The following is a 21583-nucleotide window of genomic DNA, read 5'->3' on the forward strand; positions in this document are numbered from 1 at the left end:
GGAGAGAGAGAGGGACGGAGGGAGAGAGAGAGTGGCAGAGAGAGGTCAGAGAGAGAGAGGGGGGGACAGAAAAAGAGAGAGAGAGAGACATAGAGAGAGAGAGAATAAGAGTGAGACAGAGAGTGAAAGTGTGAGCAGAGCAAACAGAGACCAGAGAGAGTAATAGAAAGCAAAATACTGAGAGAGCAAAATAGAAAGATTGAGAAGAGAGAGAGAGAGAGAGAGAGAGAGAGAGAGAGAGAGAGATAGAGAGAGAGAGAGAGAGAGAGAGAGAGAGAGAGAGAGAGAGAGAGAGAGAGAGAGAGAGAGAGAGAGAGAGAGAGAGATGATTATCTCTCAGAAAATGGACGTGGGGAGAACATGAGTGAGAGCACGCACTCTGAGAACTGAGCAGATCATTGACTTGACCAGGTCTGGAAGGTCTTGAGCCTCATTATTAATTCACGTCCCCTCTCGAAGAAAAATGTTTAAAAAAGAAAGAAAGAAAGAAAGATGGATGACTGAGACTTGTGGAAGTTGAGCAGATTTATGTTTGGCTTCTCCGTCCCCAAGATAATCTCCTCTCTTTATCTCTCCTGTCCTCAGAGGAGAGTATACACATGGCTGAAGGTTCTAGTATGCGCGCGTGTGTGTGTGTGTGTGTGTGTGTGTGTGTGTGTGTGTGTGTATACCTTAACCAAATCTGTCTGATGTGTGTGTAGCTGCGTACCTTAACCAAATCTAAAGCGTTTGTGCCGGGAGCGTGCCTATGTTCCCCAGGTCCTATGTTCCCCAGGTCCTAAGTTCCCCTGTCTTTGTATGGGACTGAGGAACATAGGCCCCTTTTTCTAAAAAATGGTTCTACGTGTATGTTCCCTGCATTGTAGCCTATGTTTTAAAATTGTGCCTTTCCCAAAACCACCCCTAAACCTAACCTGTCAGTAATGCAATGTTTCTGAGTTGTAAATTTGTGCCCTGACCAAAACTATCCCTAAACCTAACTTGTCAGATGTGCTGCAACAACAACCTGCGCTTTGCCATGCGGCAGCAGTCTACTTGGAAGCAGCAGGGGACATAGAACCCTTTTTTGAAAAGTTGCGGGGAACATAGGACCCAGGAATCATAGGGATGACCCCTTTGTGCCTGTGTGCGTATGTGTGTGTGCCTGCATATGTCTGTCTGATGTACATGCGCAACCGTATCTCACTCATTTCGTGAAGTATTCACGAAAAAAATAGATTAATTTTCGTGGTGCATTCACGTTATTGCCCGCCTTTTGTAAAGTCTTCACGAAAATAATAGATTAATTTTCACGCTGCCTATTCACTTGAATTGCCCCACTGCTGCCTAGCGACCCACCCAGTTTGATGCCCTTTCGGTAGCCTACCGTCACATGGTAATCAAACATTTCAAACAAGCAATTTAGGGTTAGGTTTAGGGTCAAGGTTAGGGTTAAGGTTAGGGTTAAGGTTAGGTTTAGGGTTAAGTAGGGTTAAGGTTAGGGTTAGGTTTAGGTTTAGGTTTAGGTTTAGGTTTAGGGGACATAAGGCGTAAGTACCGAAAGGGCGTCGAATTAGTGAGTCCCGAGTGTATCAGCAGTGTTCTGTCAGCACCCCCTCCCCGCCCCTGCAGACGTTTGGATAACCATAGCAGCAGTGGGGCAATTCAAGTGAATAGGCAGCGTGAAAATTAATCTATTATTTTCGTGAAGACTTTACGAAAGGCGTGAGATAGGGCTCACATGCGAGTGCATAGACAGTTCCTAACTAGTTCACCACGGCCCAACAGTCCCTTGTCCCAACCCCCATATCTTTGGTCCACTGGTGCCCCGGTGTTCTGTCGAGATGTGTTGCCTCGTCGAGATGAGCGACCGGTCGCCCTATTCGATAGTGGTGTTCTGTCGATTTGCGATGCCTCATCTAAATGAGCGACCTTGACTTTCCGCGGAAGGCGTTTCAATCGGTCCACGTAGGACTGTTTTAATAACCATTACTTTGTTTATTTCACGGACAGGGGTGTGCAATCGTTCGTGCGGAGTTTAATAAGAACATGCGGCTGCTGACAACCGCGAGCCTCTCGTTTGAGCAAGTTAAGAAACGTGCCATATGAAAGAGACTGAGTTGAGTTTGCGCAAATACTGGAGAAAGTGTTTGGGATCAGGGCCTGGCTACGGGTTGTTTAATGCAGTCATTTGCTGTTGGTTTGGTTTCAATGCGACGTGGGCTCGCAAGGCAAATTTCTAGGCCTACATGAAATCATGTGCTATGGGGATAAACAAGCGCGGTTCAGATATTCCCAGATAGCAGATAGCGTATTGTGGCTTTGTTTTGGCAGATGTCTGTCTTTTAATGACCGGAATCATATTTTCATAACATCCCCACCAGTGCATTTCTTATTACCATGTTGAGGCATTTTACAATGCAGTCGATTCAAATTCTTGAGTGAAAAGGGTGGAGGGAGCATTTTTACAGCTCAATCAGGTGGCGATTTTTTCCATTTTGCAATGATAACTCCTCTACATAAATACCGGTAGACTTTTCTGATCGATGTTACAATGTTCGAGGCTGAGTGTGAGCGATTACGGTTAGGCAACAAAGTAGCAAATGTACGAGGCCACGCTATTTCGCAGATTTTCCAATGATCTGCTGGATGATCCTGTAACTGTAACTTTTGTAATCCTATCGTAACTTGCGCTACAGTTTGAGTCACTAAAGTTGACAGTCTCAGGGGATCCTATCGTAACTTGTGGTCTCACAATTCGATGGGCAATTACCCGCGAAAACCACCGCGAGGGTGTGCGCATGCGTGCGCATGCTCAGTAGCGAAGAGAATCACATCTCGATGGGTCGCTCATATAGACAGGACACCGGCCATGATGAAGAGTAAATGTCTGTTTTTAACATATCCAAACACTGGGATGGTACTCTGCCTCAATTTTTCATAATGCTTTTTTAAAAACCCATTGTAGTGTGACACCTGCAGCTCCTATGTAAAAATGATATTGGGTGGCATCATTGCCATGTTCTGTTTTCAGTAGAGATGCACCGGATCCTGATTTTAAGGATCTGCCGGATACCGGATCCGAAACCGGATACCGGATCCTACAAAAGGGTTGAAACATATAGTCTATTCACACACGTGGGCCCTTTCTATTACGTTGGCTCAAACTATTTTTTAGACTCATTGGCTTATTGCCACACTGCCTGCAACAGCCGCTTCTAAAGGGCTTTCACTCCATGCAGTGATTGGGGTTGTGAAAGACTGACTGAAAAGCCTAGGCTAGAGATGCACCAGACCTTGATTTTTTGGTAACATGCCGGATACCGGATCCACTGCTTAAGATCCTGCCGGACCTGGATCCTGTGAAAAACCCTATCATCCTGCCGGATCCGGAACCGGAACTCGATCCGGTGCATCTCTTGAAAAAACACATAAACACAAAATTTGACTGTCGTCATATTAAATATCTTAGCACTAACCTCAGACATTAGAAGGGAGAAATTCAAAACGGTCAGGAACACCACTCGTGTAGTACAGGGTCAGTTTTCAGCAATTTCCACATGGGCCTACAGTAGCACAATGCTAAGACTCATGTTGATGGAATTCCCCTTGCTAAAATAAACTGTCAATGCCAATGTTGTACTTTAACAGACTTTCAGGGGGAGGAAAGAGTAATTGCTTTTTCTTTATTGCGACGACATGGACATTGTACAATTTTACCAAAATTTTGGCAGAAGTCATTTTTTTCAAATCGTGGCAAAATAAATTGTATTACAAAATCTTGAAGAAAATCCGGTATCCTGACCGCTGTCCGAACTCATTCTGGAAAAAAGAAAGTGAAAAACAAAGCAATTGTTATCAACACGAAAAATGATAATGCTCTAGGTAAGTCCGCACATGTTGTATTTGGACTAATGGAGCAGGCTACAACCAATGGCAAAGCTGAATACAGGAGTAGAGAAGAGGCTACAACCAATAGCAAAGCTGAATACAGAAGTAGAGGAAGCACCTCCACAAACAGTATGTGTTACTTTGAGTTTCACAAACAAAAAAACAACAACCTTGCTACCTTGGAATGTAGCTCAAGTTTAGCCTGCAGAGTAATCTACAGCACAAAACAGTGCACATGCACTACTTGAAGTAATATAATTAATTTACAAGCTTTTTAAAATAAATAACTGCAAAACATTGTTGGTTTTTATTTTTATTCTTATCTCTCGCTGCGGTGCCCTACTGTGCCCCTGTGTAACATTAGGTCATGCCCCTGGCAGAGGAAGCAGCTCCACATACAGTATAGGCCTACCCAGAGAGAGTAGAGAGAGAGAGGTTCCATTGGCCCATTGTTTCCGGATTCTATTATTGCAAGGGGGAGGGGGGGAAATCCCCCTTTAGGCAGACCTAGGCAGACCTAAGGACTGTTCTATTCAATGCTAGGAGTATTATGACACGCCCCTTTAGGCAGACTGGAACCTGGTCATGTTAGGTGCCCATAGAAACCTATTACAGTGGCATATCTCTATATACTTAAAGAATCTCTGACATGCCCCTTTAGGCAGACTGGAACCTGGTCATGTTAGGTGCCCATAGAAACCTATTACAGTGGCATATCTCTATATACTTAAAGAATCTCTGACATGCCCCTTTAGGCAGACTGGAACCTGGTCATGTTAGGTGCCCATAGCAACCTATTACATTGCCATATCTCTATATACTTAAAAAATCTCTGGTATACCGGTATATGTCACTTCCTGCAGTACAGTAGGTTGATGCGGCGGATGTCCAATTCAGACATTGCAGTAGCCTTCCCAATTTCCACGTTGGGGTCCGGGATTGGAACTATGGTGGGTTTACCATTGCGGCTGAAAAACTCCCTGACAATCAGAAGGAGATCAGAGTCACATACTGTGGCTTCAGACGACAGACAGAGTTAAACATAATAATAATAATAATAATAATAATAATAATAATAATAATAATAATATTTCTTGCTTCTCAAAGATGCTGGAATAATGCTTGACACTTTTAAATGCTTGTGTGTGTGTGTGTGTGTGTGTATGTGCGTGCATGTGTGTGTGTGTGTGTGTGTGTGTGTGTGTGTGTGTGTGTGTGTGTGTGTGTGTGCGTGCGTGCGTGCGTGCGTTGTTGTGTGTTTGTGTGTGAAAAAGAACAGTTGTTGATGCAAGTGTGTGCGTGGCTACCAACCTTCCATAGTGCATGACTGAACCGTAGCTATACGGCGTTCCAAGGTTGTTGGTGTCTGCCTTTTGGAAATTTTGTTCTTTGCCTGCAGAGAGACAGTCATTTAGCTGCATAGGCATCCGTTTCTCAAAGTCAATGCCAAAGTGTCCTTTATTGCCCAAAACAGGTGACAGCAGAGAAGATGTGCTTTTGTCCTGACACCAGACTGTGTGGTTGATTAACAAGATTATACTCCGACAGTATTTACTGTGTGTCACAGATGCGTTCGGCATCTGTTCGGCATAGAACATTAGTAAATCTCCTTCCCGAAGCTTCATACAGTATCGGTAGCGCTGCTGAGCTATTGGTCTGGACCTTTATCTCAGCTGTATCGTGCTGTGAAATCACACACTTTGGGACCCGACCGACACCGATTTCAATCATACTAGCTGTGCCTGTTTAGTAGCAAGGTAGCAACCCAGAACTGAATTTCTGTGAATCTGACACCAATATTAAGGGAGAAACAATAACAACTAGCAATAACAAAGACCATTGTTTTTGTTGTTGTAAAAGCTGTTCCCCTCACCCGGTACGATGTTTTGCCAGAGGATCTTGACGTGTTGATCTCGGTCACTCCGGTTCTGCTCGTGCTGAAAGCCCAGAGCATGCAGGAGCTCATGCTGCACTGTCCCCAAGTAGACACATGCCCCTCTAGCACGTGCAAACCACAAGAAATGGGAGAAGATCGTTATCTATATGTGCATGTATTGACTGTCTTTTAGATTGAATGAATGACTGAATGAATGGATAGGATGCTCTTTAAAATAAAAACAGTTTTTTATATTTTAGTTTAAAAACCCTTCCAGGGACGGGCATTGGGAATTAGCCAAGGCTATAAATGCTATGATGCTACTCTGTTGGGCTTGCATAGCCTACATGATGTGTATCTGTCCCTATCAAATAAACCAAACTGAAACTGAAACTGAAGAGTAGGTAAGAGTGCTGCTAGTATTCCTGAAAAAACAACTGGTGCTCTAGGAGGGTGTAATGTCCAACAAAAAGGGAGGAAAGAATCCTTGGTCCGTCCAGGGTCCGTGTATCATCCGATCATTCAATTATTCCATTCAATCTGTTAAACGGAAAACGAAATAACGACTCCATATTTTGTTTTCCCGTTTTTGCATATGGCCAAAAAATGGGGAGTTAAGTTGGTTTTCCTTTTCCCAACTCAAAACGGAACAAGTAATAAACGAGAAAACCAAAACGAAATAACAACTCTAATTTACGAGTATTGATCCCATTTCCCGCGGTGCTTTTCTGTTGCTCGCCTAAGTAAGACACGATAGAAGTGCACACGTGGCTGCCAAACGCGTTGCTTTACGCATTTCCCCAAGGCCTATAATCAGCCTGCTGACGCTCCTACTCCACAGAACATATTTCTGTCCTGCTGGTAATGGTAGCCCCTGGTGTCGGTGCCTGTGGGTGGTAAAGACTAACTAACTCCTTTACGCACTGTAGGCCTACTGTGTCCGGTCCAGTATGTCTAGCCCATAACCTCATTAATAATTGTGACTATCCAATGGGCTAAGGCTCCTTCCACTATCATTGTATTAGTACAGCTGGAATGAAGTTTTGACCATTGGTGCATGGGTCGGAAGAAACTTTTCTTCAACTGCTTGGTACCATCTACTGACTACCGCCTATTCCTGGGAACTGCTACCAGCGAGGTCTCCTCCACAGTTGAGGCGTATCTGGTAGCAGTTCCTAGGAATAGGCTATCAGCAGACGGTACCAGGAAGAAACGTTTGTTCCGACTCACGCACCAACGGTCAAAACTTAATTCCACCTGTAGTAGCCTAATACAATGATCAAGTGGAAAGGGGTCGTAGCCCATTGGATAGTCACCATTATGAATGAGGTTATGGGTGTAGACATAGGCTACTGGACCAGACACAGTACAGTCGGTGCGTAAAAGAGCTCGGCCAGTTCTTGACCTTTCTTGCCCAAACGCTCCCCTGACCTCCTCATACACTTGTCACCTGACCGCTTGACTGAACCCCGCTCGAGGTGGCATGGGGAAATCAAGAATCAGAAGAAGCATTCCTTCCCAGAGCAACGGAAAGCAAAGACCTCGTGCAGCCTACATCGCAAGCCAGAGATAACTTTGCCGGCATAAAAAGCAAACTATTTATCTTTTTAAAAGGACTGGTTGAGGAAGGGGGTGCAAAATCACCAAATGCATTAATATCCTCCCTTGCCGTCTATATTTTTAAATGACTCCTTTTTAATTGCGGAAAATAGTCATCTCACAATTGCTTATTCAAATACAACACTAAAGCTACACATTTGCACGTGAGCAAGCTGACGCGTCTCTGCGAGGACTGTGCAAGGTCGCGATTTCACAGGACACACATAGCCTAACTAAGAACATATTTAAGAACATAACTAAAACAACATGTCTCCAAGTTGTGCACTTTGGGCACTGTTTCATCCTATGCACTGAAACGTAGGAGACTGCCAGGATGTTTGCGAGCTCGCTGGAATACATTTTCGTGAGGCTCTGTGCATAGCGGACAACAAGCGCATGCACAGGCGCTTTTTGCCAGCCCCTCTCGTGCTGCACTGAAATGCACACAAAATAAACTGCTAGGCCTACATCGCACATCGCCTTTACAAAGGCTGGCACGGTTTTAACTTATTCTATTAAATCCTATGTGTTTAATGTTCCAAAATCGTTTCAACAGTAGATGTTTCTACTTACAAAAAGAAATACACTATCGCCTCCCTCCCCTTCTGTGGTCATGTTGCCAGCGCCCCCCAACGGCTCTCGAACGTCCCCAGGGGGGCGCTGGTACCCACGACGAGAAACGCTAAGTTAGGCTATCTTTACCACCCACAGGCACCGACATAATGGGGCTACCAGTAGGACCGAAAGATGTTCTGTGGAGTAGCAGCATCAGCAGGCTGACTATGCCTCGGGGAAATGCGTAAAGCAGCGCGCTTGGCGGCCACTTGTGCACTAGGCCTACCGTGTCTTACTTGGGCGAGCAATAGAAAAGCACCAGGGGAAATGGGACCAATAATCGTAAATTAGAGTTGTTATTTCGTTTTGGTTTTCTCGTTTATTGCTTGTTCTGTTATGAGTTGGGAAAAGGAAAATCAACATAACTCCCCATTTTTTGGCCATATGGAAAAACGGGAAAACAAAATATGGAGTCGTTATTTCGTTTTCCGTTTGCCAGATTGAATGGAATAATTGAATGATCGGATGATACACGGACCGTCCAGGCACTTCTATGTTGATTTAAAAAGTCAAAGGCTAGCCGACTGAATACAGATTGTGTTGAACTTTTTAAATCAACTGAAGTGCCTGGAGCAAGGATTCTTTCCTCCCTTTTTGCACAACAAATGGAAAGCAAGAGGAAGATAAACATTCAACACAGACACTGATCAGTACCTTAATGCCTTTACATGGGGACCAAAACATGTTTTAATTTGGTTTTGATTAGATTTGATTAATTATAATGTTCAACATTTTAAGTGCAAAATTTCTAGAGTGCAGAGTACTCTCAAGGTGTTGACTTAACACTGCATGTTTTACTGTGCAGTGAGCATCAAAGTAAGCAGAAAAGAATACATCCTCTGAAAATCCAATATTGTGTTGCTTACGATTTGTGTGTATTTTTGTCAGTTTTACAACAGACAATACAGGCAAAGAATCGTCTAATAGAGAGAGATGATTCCAACATCGCCCACCCAATGCAAAGGAGTGCGCTCAAGTTTGGCCTCCTTCTCTTTTTGTGATGTTTGGTGGCGGCAGAGATCTTATAGACAGAGATAAGTAATTTCAGTTCATTTTTGGTATCCACTTTCTGTCGGGTGAACGCCCCTTTAAGGGCTCTGCATACTTCACGTGCGCACTTTGTCGCGAGTGGCGCGAGAACCATTAATGACGTCATCACTTGCGACAGACTATTCATACTTCAGAAGCGCCTTGCTCGCATTGTCGGAAGTGCCCTCTGCTGTTCATGAGAGAAACGGCAATACAGGTCTGTGAACGGCAGTATCTTTCGCAACTCGCAGCGTGAGTTCTATGGATGTATAAAATAGAAAGCCAAACACGGCTGCTGTAGGGCTACTGAACGTCTGACTTGTGACTTACCACATTGAAACATATATTTTAATACAGGTCTGTGAACCAGCGTGAGTTCTATGGATGTATAAAATAGAAAGCCAAACACGGCTGCTGTAGGGCTACTGAACGTCTGACTTGTGACTTACCACATTGAAACATATATTTTAATACAGGTCTGTGAACGGCAGTATCTTTCGCAACTCGCAGCGTGAGTTCTATGGATGTATAAAATAGAAAGCCAAACACGGCTGCTGTAGGGCTACTGAACGTCTGACTTGTGACTTACCACATTGAAACATATATTTTTTGTTGTAGCCTAGCCTATTGCCAGATCATTCCAAGACCATGTGAGGGCATTGTTCTGGCGGCAGAATTTATAAATAGTTCGCCAACACAACGTGCTTCTGAACAAAGTAAACAATTGTTTCACTGAACAACATTTAAGAGAGAAGATAAAATAACTCTCTAGGACATTTTATTATCCTCAAAATGATGCAGGATCCATTCTGTAGTAGCCTACAGTAGTTGTAGCCTCTCTTCGCAACTCCTGCTTTGTCTGCCTACCTGCATGGTCGCTAGTGGCGCACGACATGTTACAAAAAATGTGGGGTGCACGACGTCGCGACACGGCAGCTCGCGCCACGGCGTGTGACGTCATTTTGGGTCACGTGATGGCGCGAGTGAGGTCGCGAGTGATGTCGCGAGTGAAGTATGAAGGAGACTTACACCAGTCACGCCAAGTATGAATCCCCCTTTAGGAGACGTTCGGTTAGGAGACCTTTGGGGTCTTGAGGTTGAGAATAAATTGAGTCCCCTTAGCACTGCAGATGGCGGTAGCGCACTTCTCGTGCAAACACCTCAAAAATAGAAGAAGAAGGAGGGGACAGCGCCCCTTAGGAGACCCAACTTCACAGATATCCTATAGGAATACTAGATACGTCATCGCGTATTTCAAGCACGTCCGCACAGGTCGGCCATATTAGCGCAGCCTAAACTCTCCACAGACCCTCCGTTACACCTGAAGTAAACTGAAGAGTTGAAACGTTGGGATACTTAAAAATGTATACTGTTGCTTCGCTGAAATATTGACACGTGTTTATAAATGATAGGGCTCCTTAAAACTTAAGTATAGACTGGGGTAAAACGCCCAGGAGAGTAATAGGCCTGCTTCCCACTTAACCTTTTGTCCAAAAAAATAGATAGACCTACAGCAAATACACATTTTAACCATTGCTGTGCATTACGTCGACGGCATGGATATTATCATTGCATCAAATTATAGACGACAGAGATGACGTACTGGAAGAGAGATGTAGCCTACAGCGCAACAAGTTAATTCTATCTGGATGGCTTTAGCGTCACGACTCATTTTGAACACAAGGTGGAGCTGTCGAAACCAAAGTAGAATGTAGACTACAAGTGAACGTTTATTTGTTATTTTACTGAAAATATAAAAGATTACTTTGTGCATTTGTTTATGGGATCTATTTAATTACCTGAATAAGCCTACTGAATTATATTATACATGATTTTAGACCTATGAACATTATAATATAATGTTACATAATATAATAATAATGTGAATATGCAACACTATGCAGTATCAACATATACTTTCGTTTGGATTTTTTTTATACTGTATAAAAAACCAACCCTTTCGAAAATCGGTATAAATTTGAGGGAATTATGGCCATCTGAAGAGTATACAACACCAAGAACTCACTGCAACTGGTTGAGCCAGCAGGCTGCGCTAACATGGCCGCCATGCGCGGACGTTCGACTTGCATGACGGGAACGCGGACGACGCATCTAGTCTTCCTATAGGATATCTGTGCCTAACTTGACCACACACTTTTGCATTGGGCGGGTTTCGAAGCCTCTTTATTACTCCACCATCTTTGGTGGCGGCTTGCACAATATGTGCACTACCGCCATCTACAGCGCTAAGGGAGCTCCATTCATTCTCAACCGTAAAAGGTCTCCTAACAGAAGGTCTCCTAAAGGGGTGTTCACGTGATATCACATGGATCCCGGAAATGTCAGAGCCTGAAGTGTCTTACTCTGCTAGATGATTCTTTGATACAGGTTTTCAAACACTTAATTGTGAGCCAGTTAAGAGCCACTTTGCATGCAGTCTGCATAATCCATACATAGAAAACAGTTTCAACGTACCTTTGCAAGGAAACAACCTGTCCTCCCCCCTGCCGACCCACTGAGGAATAGCACCTGCAGACAGGTAAAGGTGTCAGACACACACCTGTCATTGTGACATCACATCCTTTTCTGCCCATTTGATTGGCCATGAGCAGAACTGTGGTCTAACATACAGTAACTCAGAAACGGCAGCACTTCTTTGTGACTGTTCTCTCATTAAATCAATACAATACAACTCCTTTTGTAAAACGACCTCGTATTACAAAAAAAGTTTGTTTCTACTAACGGGAAACTAGATTAAAACTACACTATTAGTTTTCCATAAATGTATATTGGCATGGGTATGCTTGCTGTATGCTTTATATTGTGCATGCAACTGAACTCTTCAAGTGCACTTACTTGCTTCAGGACAATACAGGAAGTCTCATCTAGGACAGTGGTTCTCAAACTTTTTGTGTGAAGTACCACCCGAGAACATTTTGAGCTCTCCGAGTACCACCTTGACAACCAACATTAGAATATCGCAGCAAAGGCCTTCTATTTTCACTTTTGCAGGAGAGGTTCATAACGGCATCAACAGCTACGGTCACATTCAAAGTTTGTTTTTAAATGTCTTGCTATTTCCTAGTTTTATTCTGCATTATGTTTTCAGATTCATAGGCCTACAGTTCAATATTACAAAATGTGAGACCAAAGAGACATTTTCGACTGCAACAACTTGATCAGCCTTCAAATCAATGCACAAAAAAATAATTCTTCCAAGTACCACCAGAGATGTCTCAAGTACCACCAGTGGTACGCGTACCACAGTTTGAGCACCACTGATCTAGGAGGCAGATAACCGAAAGGGGTCTCATTAATGTTTATTGTACCGGTAAATGTTTACTATACCGGTAAACAATTTTTCGAATCCCACCCTTACCTCCCCTTACACCTCAATCCATGGCTGAAGTGCCCTTGAGCAAGGTCAACCATTACCCTGCAATAACCTCACAGTCACTTTGGATAAAAGTGTCAGTTAAAGTGATACTGTTCCATTTTTGGAAATAAGCTCGTATTACACCTCCCCTCTCCTGTACTTTCAACCATTTTCTGAGTACGGCAGTGCAAATTTTACCTCCAAGCTAGCAGTTAACATTGACTCCTATGAGACCAGTTAGCCGCCAGCTGGTCTCATAGGACTCAATGTTAACTGCTAGCATTGAGGTAAATTTTGCACTGCCATACTCAGAGAACGGTTGAAAGTACGGGAGAAAGATAAAACTCAATCATTTAACTCAGGGAGAGGTGCGAAAAAAGCTTGTTTCCAAAAATGGAACAGTATCACTGTAAGTGTAATGTAATGGTCTGCACAGTACCCATTATCAGACATGATATACAGGAAGTCTCTCTGGTTGTGTTGGCGTGGTATGAAGAGGATGCAGGTGGTCTGCTCAAAGCTCTTCATGGCCTTATTTATGAGCCAAAGCTCGTTATAACCTGTGGAGGCTCACACACACACACACACACACACACACACACACACACACACACACACACACACACACACACACACAGATATACACACATGCGCAGGTACAAACGCGTGCTGTTGGCTAGATGTTTTACATAGTGTTGTACAGTGACCATGACTGTTTAGAAAGGCGCTCCCAAGTAAATATTATTATTATTGTTGTTTATTATTATTATTAGAGATGCACCGGACCTGGTTCCCGTTCCGGACCCGGCAGGATAAAAGGGTTTTTCACAGCATCCAGGTCCGGCAGGATCTTAAGCAGTGGATCCGGTATCCGGCATGTTACCTAAAAATCAGGGTCTGGTGCATCTCTAGCCTAGGCTTTTCAGTCAGTCTTTCACAACCCCAATCACTGCATGGAGTGAAAGCCCTTTAGAAGCGGCCATTGCAGGCAGTGAGGCAATAAGCCAATGAGTCTAAAAAATAGTTTGAGCCAACGTAATAGAAAGGGCCCACGTGTGCGAGTAGACTATATGTTTCAACCCTTTTGTAGGATCCGGTATCCGGTTCCGGATCCGGCAGGATCCTAAAAATCAGGATCCGATGCATCTCTAATTATTATTATTATTATTATTATTATTATTATTATTATTATTATTAGGCCTAATAATGATAATAATAATACAGTTTTTCTCGATTGGTTTGGCTAATTTCTTGAAACCCAGATGACATTTCTATAAATTTTGGGTCATTTGGCTAAACATTCTTACACTTCTGCACAACAGTTCAGATAACTAGCAAAATGTCATGTACCTCCCAAAACAGCTCATTCTTGCATCAGCACTAAACCTTCTCCCACATAAATAGTCAGTACCATAAAAATGGCATATATCCTTCTCAATTGGTTTGGCTCATTTGCATTCATTTAGTCATTCTGTCAAAATAAACTGGATGGTTCAGCATAACGCCATGGATCCTCATCACACTCATCAACAGTTTACACGTGTGTCGAAACTAAATTCCTTCCACAGAATGCTGTTTGAAAAAATGTCCAGAAATTAGCCAAATAACAGAGGAAACTGTAGTATACACGGTTGTAAAATTATTTTCTACAAACTACTAAAGTTACAATACCATCTGGCCTGTTGAACAATGTCATGAATTTACTGTTTATAGTAAATACATTCTTAAAATATTATGTCCTTGACTGTTTTGACAATTGTGTAGACTACTTTGCATATGATGACTCACACAATGAAATCATGCTGACATGTTTTGGAGAGGGCAACCATTACACTGAGAATTGTCTAATTCGTTTAGATAAGACAGGTCAATTTATTTGGAAAATGTGCTAAATGTATGCTCAATGTGTCAACTGTAGGGTACTTGTATATAGCCATCTGCCGAGATGTACTAAACATTTGAGACATCTACAAAGCATTCTTAAATTTGATGAAAGCAATGAAAAATGCCATTCTGTTGTGGGAAATTGTACGTTGGTTTGGAGATTTGTCCGTGTTGTTTTGAGAATGTCATCTCAGTTTTGAGAAATTAGCCAAACCAATCGAGAAAAACTGTAATATAGGTGGTTCTTACCGTAGGCTGGGCTGATAACATAGGGGACATAGACCAGGCCGTCTCGATACGTGGGCCACTTGCAGGAGAACCAGGAGGAGGTGCTCGTGCAGCGAGCAGCGTTGGTGAGACCAGCAGGGACCGCTATGTCTCCCTCCACCAGCTGAGGACCAGCGGGATGTTCTCCTGGACAAGGAGAACAACAAGGAGCATTACACTACACTACATTACACTACATTGCATTACATTACACTACACTACATTACAGTACATTACACAACATTACACTACATTGCATTACATTACACGACATTACATTACACTACACTACATTACATTACATTACATTACATTACATTACACTACATTGCATTACACTACATTACACTACATTACACTACATTACACTACATTGCATTCCATTCCATTCCATTACACTACATTGCATTACATTACACTACACTAGATTACACTACATTGCATTACATTACACTACATTGCATTACATTATACTTAGATGAGGCCTTTACCCAAAGCGACTTGCAGCTATTTAGGTAGGCTACAGAGTAATGGTTACAGGCCCTGGAGCGATGTGGGGTTAGGTGCCTTGCTCAAGGGCCCTTCCGCTATGGGTGAGGGTGCTGGTAAGGATGGGACTTGAACCCGCAACCCTCTGATTTAAAGGCCAGCAGCACTCTAACCATTGAGCCATGGCTGCCCAGAAGGAGAGGAGCAGACATAGTAGGACAGATTTTATACAGTTCACAGTTCACAAAAGTTTGTGTGTTGTCATGGGAATGGACCCATAGCCTACCAGGCAACCTTGCTTTAACACTCCCTTACCTTTAGACTGTAGGCAAGAGCAACACTGATACAATTACGGTCAAACCAAACTATTTATTTTGTAATCGGACGTTTAGGTCAGTCAGACCTTCATCAGACCTTCAACACCTCCTTACCTAACTGTTGCCTCGTATGGCTTAGGTGCTGGTTACACATATGTGGATGATTTTATTTTTTTAACATACAATATGAATAAAAACTCCATTGTGACAGGCGTGTTGTATCCCCCTAAATTGGATATTTTTAAAACTGGAGTTTTGAAATGCATATTCTAAACGAGAGGCCAAAACCAATGTGTTTTCAAAAGTATCCACCGCTACTTAGATGTAATTAGTGCAACATCTCTAGGCACTGTATCAGACAGTATTAACTAAATGTTGCCCTCCTATTACTATGGAAACAGGTATGGAAACCTTATGAAAGGACTACATTACTGCTTCCTTACCTAAATGCTTGTTGGCTTCTTCAATGACCTCGGAGACTGGTTTATCATTCCTGGCTACCTAAAACAGGAAAACACATTCATTATGGCATACATCTATTTAAAAAAAAACAAAACAAAAAAAAAACAACACAAGACAGGCACACCATTTTGACCTCCCAAAGATTAAGGCGGAGGAGCAAAAACACCCAATAATATTTAAAATGTTGATTGTTGTCTTCTATCTGCCTGTGCACACACTTCACAACATTCAACAGTTTTGACAGCCCAATGTTGAGCTGCAGTTGGCACCTTTGTCAGCGTCTTACCTCTTGAAACCGCAGGATAGAGAAGGCGCTCACCTCTTATACAATAATAATAATAAAAATAATGATAATAATAATAACAATAATAACAACATAATAATAATAATAAAATAATAATAATAATAATAAAATAATAATAATAATAATGATAACTGTAATAGCACAATACCATACAAGACATGCAGCTCAAAGTGCTTAACAAATGGATAAACAACAATGTTAAAAATAAAAAAAATAATAGAGTGAGGTAGAAAAGATAGACAGAAACAAGAAAGAATAGCAAACAGTCAAGAGCGGAAACTAGACAGAATAGAATACATAAGTAGATAGATAAATAAGTAGATGTAAAGAAAATGAAATAAGGAGTTGAAAGAAGAGATAAGTAGAGATTAAAGAGGCATAGGGCTTGAAACCGCATGATAGATTATGCCTTTCAGAAAGTCAAAGAATGCGCGCACATCAGTGGCACAGGTGCTGGACCAAACGTAAGATAACTGAAAAGAAAATAAAGGTCCGCAACACTGTTAAATGCTCCCAAATAATCAATGGCACGACGTGTCTGACTAACCGTCCATCATCAAAGTACAAAGTGCAAAGTTGCACTTTGATGAAGGACGGTTAGTCTGAAACGTCGTGCCATTAAATATTTGGGAGCATTTAACAGTGTTGCGGACCTTTACTTTCTTTTCAGATTATGCCCTTACCTCTACTAGCGGATGACACCAGGCAGGTGGGAGGACGACCAGCAGGCAGGTGAGGAGAAGAGCTGTGGAGGAGGCCATGGCAGGACCCTACGCTACAGACCCTACGCTACAGACTGAACTGTCCAGAGCGCATGCTTAAATTGGGAGGGAAAGTGGAAAACAGCGATCCTAGCGGTTACGTTCCAAACACCAGGGTGATCCTATTGAAACTCCCATAGACAAGTTTTTAAAAAAATCCCACAAAGATATGACTTGGAACTATAACACCAGACACATTTTTCAGCGTACACAATAGCATGAACTACTACCTGTGAAAATCTTAAGTAATTTTTTGCCCTTTTAAGAAAAATAGAAATTGTGCCAATCTGGTCGGAAACGGACTACAGCTCCCAGCATGCTGTGCTTCGCGCCTCGTTGACAACACAGAGAAACAAATGAACGCGAACGAACGCAAGTTCTTCGCATATCTTCACATTCTTGTAATCCTATGAGTTCCACATTGTCTTCTTATTACACATATATACACGCGATCATTTTGGTATGGTTTTAAATTCTCTAGTAGATATGATGGCTTCTGTGGTGACGAGTAACCACCTCTCTGGCTCATGTTTGGCTATGCTAATTTGGCTATGCTAATTACATGGAGTAAACAAGCCACACATGCCAGTCAGTGTAGTTCTGTATTAGCTTTTTAAAGAATATTAAAATCAGCTCAGATCAGTGAAAAAACGAACATTTTACCACCTGATTCGATAAAACGGGCCAACATACCCATAATATGACTGCCACTACTTCTACTTCGTCGTCAGGGCCGAGATGTAATTTTTCAAAGAAAAAAAACATTCATTTGTTGCAGGGGGTTGGAATGTTGCCAGCCGGGGGCGATGAGATTACTTTCCCTCCCTATAAGCCTACTCTGTACTGGGGGAGAATGCAGAAGTACTGACATATACCGTACGTACGTACGTACGTGATGAAACATTGTTGCAATTTGTCACCCTTGTGCTTGGAATAGAATGATAATATCTTTCAACTTGCAAAACCTGAAGGTGTAATCCTTTTTAGATGCTGTACAGATTTAAACATTTCGTCATATGAACTGCTCCAGACCAAACGCTGCAAACCAATGCATGCCGACTAAGAGAGCAGTGACCATCTTGCAAGCAAACAAACCGGCAAGCCCAGTATTGCAACGATCAAGGAGGGTGATCCTGTAAAAAATACACACATACTGTACATTCAGCCAATGTTTGATCACACACACACACACACACACACACACACACACACACACACACACACACACACACACACACACACACACACACACACACACACACACACACACACACACACACACACACACAGACACACTTTTTCTACTCTGAAATACTAATGCACAATTGACACAGGCAGCCCTGTTATTGTTTCCGTCTTAATTTGAAGAGTATGCATATGCTGGATCGCCACCGTCATGGCACTTGCAGAGAGCAGACTGAAAAAATATCGCGCCAAGTCTCCCCACATTTGAGCTTGCATTCCCACCCCCGGGGACCCCGGTTCGAGTCCGTCCGGGGTCATTTCCCGATCTCTCTGTCCCATTCGCTTCCTGTCACCATCTTCGACTGTCCTGTCAAATAAAGGCATAAAAGCCCCTAAATATATATATATATATATATATATATATATATATATATATATATAAAAAGAGATCCATTTCGTGAATTTAAATAACCATCTTCATCTTTCAGTGCTGAAAGTTTACTGAATACAGTACATGATTTCACAGATTGGACATTGCATGGGATTTCAACGTAGAATGAAAGAGAAGGGGGCGCACCTTGCATCAAACTGTTTTCTTTATTTTTGTGCACAGACGCGTTTCGGTGTGTGCCTCCCTCAGTGTGCAACTGTCTAGTAGACAACTGTCTGGAGTACGTGCGCAACGTCCAGCGCACCGCCCTAATGACTAAACACACTATAGAAAATTCGAACGCTCCGGTCAACCTCGTATCCACCTACGGTAACATCTCTAATGACTCGAAAAACATAGTGCACCGCCATTGGCACATTTTACGGAGTGAGATATATATATATGAAGCCAATTGGAGTCAATTTGGATTGGAGCCAATTTTTGTCGCCTAGGTAGGGGAAATTCTTTCTCTGCTTTTATCCCAGTGAATCACATTGAAGTACACACACTAGTCCGTAGCAGTGGGCTGCCTGCTGAGCGGCGCCCGGGGATCCAACCATTGGCAAAAAACAAAAAACAAACACAATGGTTGCACACTGAGGATGCGTCTGTGCACAAAAAAATAAAGAAAACAGTTTGATGCAAGGTGTGCCCCCTTCTCTTTGATTCTAAGTATTTTATTTGGGCCAGCACCCTCAAAATTAATCAAGAAACCTGAGTGAAGCCTGCTACCTGCCATACTTGAACAAGGTATTTCAACGTCACATTACTGTAATAGCAAAAGGAGATTGATTTTTTTCATATCTGCAATAAACTATCATTTCCATTGAGTTTATTTACAAAGATGTGTGGCAAATGCCAATTGTGAAGTTTTATTCCAACTTCATTAATCCCAGTCACATATGTTGTGATGAATGCTAAATGTTTTTTTTTTTATATACACATATTTGTTTTTAAGTCATCCACATATAGTTTTATCCAGGTCCATCCACTGCCAACCATATGGCAAATGTAATGTTTAGTTAGCCTACAAATATGTGTAACGATGAATGTGATTGCTTGTGATTCATTCCTCCACAATGTTGGAGGATCCTAAAAGCCTCATAGTTTGAAAATACACTTGTTGCTACTGATTCATTTTTTTAGCTTGTTTAATGGAAATAAAACTCATAAAACGAAATATGAAGCAACATGAGCCAAGAGTTACCAAACCGTTCCCAGTTAGGCCTACCAACAGTTGCTGTTATGGTGTGTTTTGGTGTGTTATGGTGCTTTTAACACTTTGTGTGACACATGACATATTTTTGTCATGGTCTCACATGATTGTGCTGTGAGATACTGAGCTTACCAGCAGTGAGAAGATTGCAAGATGCAAGACGCAAGCCTACTGGAAACCTGGTGTAGGCCTACATTTCTCGAAACCATAGTTGCCAATTAAGTTTATCGAAACCATAGATGCAAACTTTGTAGTTTGTAATGCAATTTCCCATTGACAATTACACAACTTGTTGCAAACTGCTGTCAGACAAAAAAAAAAATCAGCTCATGTGATAGGCTGCTTAGCATCTTGCCCCTCCTCACAGTGTGAATGGTTTTACTAAAGGGGAAATCTTCTTGCTCCCTGATTGCTCTTCACCTAGCAGCACACCCAAATACTCTACACTGCTATGTGAATCCTCAATTGACCTTTCCTCTGTTGTCCTCAGAAGAACTGCACACTATGTCATAATACGCTCTAATACACTCTGAAGATAAGATCACAAGACCTCGGTCATACTGAAGATAAGAACAACTGACCTGATACACGTCTTGGGCTAATACTTTTTCACACACACACACACACACACACACACACACACACACACACACACACACACACACACACACACACACACACACACACACACACACACACACACACACACACACACACACACACACACACACACACGTACATGCTCTGCACACACGTGCTCTGCAGCCTGCTTACTCTCTGATTGCTCTTCCCCAGCCATGGGTGCCGCGAAGGGGGAAGTGTTACAGATTCTAAGGGCCCGACAGCACTAAAAGAGGCCTCTGGAAGGATGCTGATGACATAATTTGTCATTTTGGGGCCCCAAAATTTGAATCTTTTATGGGCCCCAAAAGTTTTAGCGGCACCCCTCTCCCAAGCCCACCATTCTACGACATTCTAGGAAACTGCTCCAGTGTTTCCATGAACCTTGCAAACTATGACATCAAAGCTTATCGATGACTCCTGCGGCGGGACACCGCAGAAGAAACTGACATCCTCTCCCCAGATGCTCTTGTCCTTCGGTCTGCAATGTGCTTTGCTGCGGCCTGCGTTGGTGACGAGGGGTGGCGGGTGGGGGGAGGGAGAGACATCAAGCCTCCAGAGTTTACCAACATCATCTGTCTCGGTGTCGAGAAGAACAATGTTTTGGTTTTGTGTTTTTTTTTTTCATCCCCACCGTGTTCCTTTGTGGCTGCAAAGTCTCTGGGTGACTTTAAAATGCCCCTCTTGTGTGCTCTGCCACAGACAAGCTCCATCACTCATCTTTACTCTCCAATGTCTCTGCAAAAAAAAGAAAAAGAAAAAAGTCGGATGAAAAATGTGTGTGTCCCGGGCAGATTTGTTCAAGAGTTTTCTTTTTTGACGAGGGCAACAAAAGAACTGTTGATCAGGCGGTTGTGCCATAATGATGACTGATTTTCGTATTTTTTTTCCGACACCACAAAAACCACAAAAACTGGGTGAAGGCAATCATTGCAGCAAGTGGAGTCATGAATTATTGTATGACTGCGTAATTCACCGGGTCCTTGTTATAAAACCGGCAAAATACATCGGGATGCGTTGACACTTCAATAAACAAGAAGGCTGGCGGTGGATTCATAATAAAAAAAAGTCATGGGCACAGGGTTGCATAAATAAGGCTTTTCAGTTTACCACATGTACTGTATGGCAAACCAATACTAGATGAACAAATGTCATATGACATCAGGGCTGAACTGGGGGACAAATAGGGCCTGGGCACTTTTGATTTAAAGGGGCCCCTCATAATTAGCGACACAGAACTGACTCACGAGTGGGCCCCACACCCTTGTGGGTCCCTATTTTC

The 21583-nt window shown here is 42.6% G+C and overlaps 1 protein-coding gene across 1 annotated transcript; it reads right to left on the reverse strand.

The window, feature by feature from the left end:
* Positions 1 to 3669: 3669 nt before the first annotated feature.
* LOC134438707 (high choriolytic enzyme 1-like) lies at positions 3670 to 16865 on the reverse strand. The gene is made up of 9 exons (XM_063188325.1): positions 16772 to 16865; positions 15766 to 15823; positions 14499 to 14663; positions 12805 to 12925; positions 11465 to 11518; positions 5744 to 5868; positions 5182 to 5263; positions 4712 to 4850; positions 3670 to 3801 (listed from the first exon to the last, which is right to left on the reverse strand). Exons 1-8 carry the CDS (start codon positions 16847 to 16849, stop codon positions 4721 to 4723), a joined length of 813 nt encoding a protein of 270 aa, XP_063044395.1. The 5' UTR covers positions 16850 to 16865; the 3' UTR covers positions 3670 to 3801; positions 4712 to 4720.
* Between the last annotated feature and the right edge of the window lie 4718 nt (positions 16866 to 21583).

Source organism: Engraulis encrasicolus, chromosome 22, assembly GCF_034702125.1.
Source record: "Engraulis encrasicolus isolate BLACKSEA-1 chromosome 22, IST_EnEncr_1.0, whole genome shotgun sequence".
Classification (NCBI taxonomy): domain Eukaryota; kingdom Metazoa; phylum Chordata; class Actinopteri; order Clupeiformes; family Engraulidae; genus Engraulis; species Engraulis encrasicolus.

Bases quoted from the DNA above. Each gene is read 5' to 3' on its own strand.
- LOC134438707 (XM_063188325.1), bottom strand. From the start codon at position 16,849: ATGGCCTCCTCCACAGCTCTTCTCCTCACCTGCCTGCTGGTCGTCCTC. The intron at 5,869-11,464 runs GTACGTTGAAAC...TGCACGTGCTAG, and splicing joins CAGGTTGTTTCCTTGCAAAG to AGGGGCATGTGTCTACTTGG. The intron at 5,264-5,743 runs GTGAGGGGAACA...GTCTCTCTGCAG, and splicing joins CTGGCAAAACATCGTACCGG to GCAAAGAACAAAATTTCCAA.